This window comes from Propithecus coquereli, unplaced genomic scaffold (genome assembly GCF_000956105.1).
Source record: "Propithecus coquereli isolate 6110/MARCELLA unplaced genomic scaffold, Pcoq_1.0 Scaffold112, whole genome shotgun sequence".
NCBI classification, from domain to species: domain Eukaryota; kingdom Metazoa; phylum Chordata; class Mammalia; order Primates; family Indriidae; genus Propithecus; species Propithecus coquereli.
The window spans coordinates 4,496,282-4,501,866 of NW_012135192.1; the positions used below are offsets into that span (position 1 = coordinate 4,496,282).

General features: G+C 34.9%; 1 protein-coding gene across 1 annotated transcript in view; it reads right to left on the bottom strand.

The window, feature by feature from the left end:
• CLGN (calmegin) overlaps positions 1-5,585 on the bottom strand; it is a 45,846-nt gene that overhangs the window by 31,219 nt on the left and 9,042 nt on the right. The window contains exon 2 of the mRNA XM_012654706.1: positions 1,307-1,456. Coding sequence (XP_012510160.1) covers positions 1,307-1,447 — 141 coding nt within the window. The 5' untranslated portion in view covers positions 1,448-1,456. The remainder of the gene's footprint in view (positions 1-1,306; positions 1,457-5,585) is intronic.

Genomic DNA, 5,585 nt, shown 5'->3' on the forward strand with positions numbered 1-5,585 from the left:
ACTGACCCCTCTTAACACAGCAGTAATGGCAGGAAGTAATTAGAGACGATCTCATGACACATTTCTCTTGGTCTTAAAAGGACTCTGACAAGTGATTTATCTATCAAGATTCATCTACCAAATTGCCAATCTTCTATCAAGTTTACTGAATTATAACTTTATTGTTTTCTATATCTTTGTAGATTGACAAAAGGGCAATGGTGTCACAAGAGGCTTCCCTCTGTTAGATCACCCTTAAAATCAGTTTATTTTGCCCTTTATTTATAATTTACCATATCTAGATTACTTAAGCTATAAAATTAGAAGCATTAAATATCATTCCTTCCCACTTCTTATCATCTTCTTAAATTGTCACCAAATTTAGTCAAGAGTGGTAGGTATCTGTCAATTTCTTTGAAATATTAGCCTCCAAAGACCCTTGTAGTAGCTGCATCGAAGCCAATCATCAGTACTTGGAGTACTTACTTTCTGTAGATCATAGAAATAGGTTTTAAAAGAAATGTCCCTGCAGAGCTTAAAATTCAACAGGAGAACCTGAATATTCACTTTAAACAGCGAAACAATATATATTTGCAAATAAAAAACTCTTAATAAAAGGAAATGAAGCAAAGAAGTCTATAACAACTATATATTATTCCCTTGGCCCTTCAAACAGTAAGTAGCGCTATGTAATTAATGCTTTAATGCTTTCTTACCATCAAAAATATTTCTGATTATCACAGTTCTCAATGAGAAAGCTCTTATGGATTATCAAGGTGTCTAAAAATCTCTGTAAAGTTTCCTGGACTCCTGTTAGTCACTACCTCAAAACACACATCTTGACAATGCTGACACAGAAATATGGGTCAGCTTTACTAAATGCCTACCTCATCATCACTTCCCTTTCTAATTCATCCTCCTTGTTAGCGTTTTCTTTGCCAAGAGATAAAGACACATTCTTTACTTCTGAAAGAACTGCAAATTATACTTTTATTTTATTTGAAAAGGTCTGGCAGTGTCAGAAATATGTCTAAAAACCTTACTCTTAGCTAAAGTGCTTAGTCCTCTTTAACCAGTGATGAACTCCTCTTTTGATAGTAAAAACCTTTCCCATATTTATTTGTTACTAAAACTGCTAAGAGCTGTGCACAAATTTCTGTAGTACATGGACACTCTAAAAAATAAAGCAATGAGACATAAAAAATGCAATGTTTTCTATTTATTTATAAAATTAAGACTATAAGAACTGAAATCAATCTTAAAAGATAAGTCACTCCACTGTATTTTGGAAAGGAATAATTTGTAACTCATTTCTTAATAACCTTACCTCTGAGGAAAGTTCACTATTAACATCAATCTCTTCTGAATTTTCATCAAAGTCTTCCATCTCAACACCATCGTCCACAACTTCTGCATTAATTGAGATGAACAGAAGACCCAAACATAGCGAAAAGCCTTGGAAATGCATATTGATTATCTGTGAAATTAAAAGTAATTAGTAAAAATAAATCAAGGTTTTGAAAAATAAGTGTTAAGTATATCAGGAAGAAATAATTTATCTTTAATACCTTCTTTATTCTAGGATGGCTTTTAAAACAAATCATTAATAAAAACTCCACATGAATGGTAACAAAATACATTTTCAAACCTCTAGGAAACTTCTAAAATTTAGATTATCATTAGTGTTAAGTTATGAAGATACTTAAACAGAAATGGCCATGTGGACCTTACTATAGAAGTGAAATATTTAAAAAATGAACTGCCATTGGTCACAAACAATTCTGTGGACAATGCAGTTCCACAGGATAATAACCATCATTAAGAAAATGATACAGTCCAAGGCTGTTTATTTTATTTTTTAAGACAAGGTCTCACTTGTCACCATGGCTAGAATACAGTGGCATCATCATAGCTCACTGCAACCTCAAAGTCCTGGGCTCAAGTGATCCTCTTGTCTCAGCCTCTGGAGTAGCTGGGACTCCAGGGATGTGCCACCACATCTGGCTAATTTTTCTGTCTTTTGTAGAGACGGGCTCTTGCTCAGGCTGGTCTTGAACTCCTGGCCTCAAGCAATTCTCCTGCCCCAGCCTCCCAAAGTGTTAGGATTACAGACATGAGCCACCATGCCTGGCCAATTTACATATATAGTAAATCAGAAATATAGATCTAATACTTTCTGCTTAACTTTGCAGCATCTTCTCATTATTCAATGATGTACCAACTGACAATTAAGAATTAAATTATGAAGTTCACAGTATAGAAGTCTATCACACAATGTTGTGGTATAAATAAGTCTACTGAGCTGCCCGTCATATAAAAGCATAACACATGCAATTATGCACAGCACACAGTACTTGATAATGATAATAAATGACTATGTTACTGGTTTATATATTTACAATGCTATATTTTTTATCATTATATTAGAGTGTATTCCTTCTACTTAGTTCAAAAAAAAAAAAGAAAGGTAAACTGTAAAATAGCCCAGGGCAGTTCCTTCAAGAGGCTTTCCAGAAGAAGGCATTGTTATTACAGGAAATGAAAGCTCCCCATGTATGTCATTGCCCCTGAAGACCTTCCAGCAGGACAAGATGTGGAGGTGGAAGACAGTGATATTGATAATCCTGACCCTGTGTAGGCCTAGGCTACTGTGTGTGTGTCTTAGTTATTAACAAAAAGTTTAAAAGAGTAAAAAATAAAAAAATTTAAAAATAGAAAAAAGCATATGGAGTAAGATATAAAGAAAGAAAACATTTTTGTATAGTATACAATGTGTTTGTGTCTTAAGCTAAGCGTTACTAGAGAAGAGTTAAAAAGTTTAAAAAAATTAAAAGTCTGTAAAGTAAAAACATTACAGTAAGCTAAAGTTAATTCATCATTGAAGAAAAATATTTTTTATAAGTTTAGTGTAGCTTAAGTGTACAGTGTTTATAAAGTCAACAGTAGTGCATGGTAATGTCTTAGGCCTTCCATTCACTCATCACTCACTGACTCACCCAGAGCAACTTCCAGTCCTGCAAGCTTCATTTCTGGTATTAACGAGTACCCTATACAGTGTACCATTTTTTATCTTTTCTACTGTGTTTTTACTGTATCTTTTATATGTTTAGACAAATACTTCCCATTGTGTTACAATTAAATACAGTATTTAGTACAGTAACATGCTGTACAGGTTTGTAGCCCAGGAAGCAATAGGCTAAGTGACGCGTGACTGTATTCTCCATCTATGAAGAAACATCTCTTATTATAAGTTTCTTCAGTCTTACTATAGACATGCTGCATTTTCACAACTCTAACCATAATTCACTTTAATAGAAAAGATAGTAAACAAGAAATTAGGTTAAATTTTTTTTATCACATCATGCAAATAATACTGGACAATTTTTCACCAAAATTAGAGGGTTCTCTTGAAATTATCTGGCTAGGCAGCATATAGAAAATTCACTTCGAAGGATCACAAATGAGACGGGAGGCAGGTAATGGTCGCCTCTTAAAGAGCAGCCTTCTTCTCAAGAAGCTACATGACTTGGTTCAAAATGCTGCTACCTTCATAGAAGCAACTAGCATGAATCAGAATAAACTGATTTACTGATTTCTTGATGGCTAATATTTCACCCAAGAAATCCTTGGGAGGTCAGCCAGTAAATAATAAAACTCATCATTCACTAATTCATTAAAAAATATTTATGATTGTCAATTATGTGCCAGGCATTATGTTACACACTACATCTACAGTAATTAGCAAAATGTACATGACCTCTGATCTCAAAGAGCTTGTAGTCCACGATAGAAAGGAGATAATAAATATTCTAAAAAAAAAAGGAGATAATAAACAAATAACCTAGGTATAATACGCAAACTATAATAAGTGACAGAAAAGTAAAGAAGTTGTGGCAGTTGGTAATTGGGGAACTGAATTTACATGGTTGGGGAGGGGTCAGGAAAAGCCTCTTTGAGGAAGTAATATTAATACTTAGAGATGCAAAGGACAGGAGGATTGACTTTCCTAGGCCAAGGACAAAGGAAGCAGTGTATGATAAAGGAGCCAAACAGGGAAGACTGGAAAAATATGAAGTGCTATTTTTGAGTACATACTTTGTTTCAAGCATATTAATTCCAATCTCTCTATGGTGAAGGTATTAGTATTGAATTTTACACATAAAGAAAGTGAGGCTCAGGGAGATGAGTAATTTGGGCTACACATTGCTACGAAATAGAAAAGCCAAGACTCAGAATGTTAGGTCTAGCTTCAAGCTCCATATTCGTTTCATTATGGTTCTAAGATTAAAAGATTAAATTATGTAATCCTCACTAAATAGCATTAAAGTTCTAAGTCTAAAAAAATATAGTTCAGTGTTATTTACTTACTATATCCCATCCTTTAGACATATATGCCAATTTTTGTGTTTTATATTTTAAAAGCCATATTTTGATGTGTAGTCATATAACATTTTATGCACATATCCTTAGTTGGTTAAATGGCTTTTTTTTTTTCCAGCAAAGACTTTAAAGCAGCTTAAAGGATACATCCAAATACTAACAAACTTATGGTATTACCTTATATTTTCATGGCACTCTAAAATTTTACAAAGTATGCTCATATATATTTCAGGATATTTAAGATACTTGCATTTCTTACTTAAAAAGCACAAGGATAAATAATAAAGTTTACTATTGGAACTATATATCACATGCTAGATAAGATGTATGTTTCCAGGTATCTCTTTTCCTTAACAAAGTTTCTGGAAAGCCTGTCTCCATTAACTGTTAATACTTCCAATTTTCTATGATAGGCTGAATAATGGCCCTCAAAGATGTCCACACTTGGATCCTGTGAATGTTACCTCTCACAGCAAAAGGGGCTTTGCAGATGAAATTAAGGCTGCTAATAAGCTGACTTTAAAACAGGGAAAAATATCCTGGATTATCCAGGTGGGCCCAATGTAAATATAGGTGCCCTTAAAAGTGGAAGAGGAAGTCACAGAGAGACAGGCAGAAGACATTTCAAGAGGGAAAGGGACTCCAGCCACCATCCCACCTTGAAGATGGAGGAAAGGAGCCAAGAGCCAAGGAATGCGGGTAGCCTCTAGAGCTAAAAACAGCCCTCAGCTGACAGTCAGTCAGGAAACAGGGACCTCAGTCCTGTTGCTCCATGAATTAATATAAAAACGCGTCTGCAGACAGGATTTGTCTTAGCAGTTTTTCAGAGCTTTGCCCTGAAGGAATATGTGAACGTGTTGGTTTGCATTTCAAATGCTGTTACACTCTCGGAAGGGCGTCTCTGAAAGACAGTAGTGGCTGTATCCCACAAGGCACCTCTGAAAGACAGCAGTGGCTGTATCCCACAAGGTGCCGCATTTCTCAGACTTAAAAGTTTGGATTTGCTTTGTAAAGCAAAGTGAATCTGTTAAAAACTACAGGCTGAGAGCTGACAATGGAGTGCCCTCCGGAAGAGACAGCTTCCGGAATGGCTAAAAGCAAAGCTCTTGTTTTAACACTCTAGACTACCTGTCTCCATTCACATTAACCAAATAAACATGGAGCCAACATATCTCTGTTTAACCCCTCTGTTAAGTGATAAACTTACCTTAGAACTTAGAAGTTAA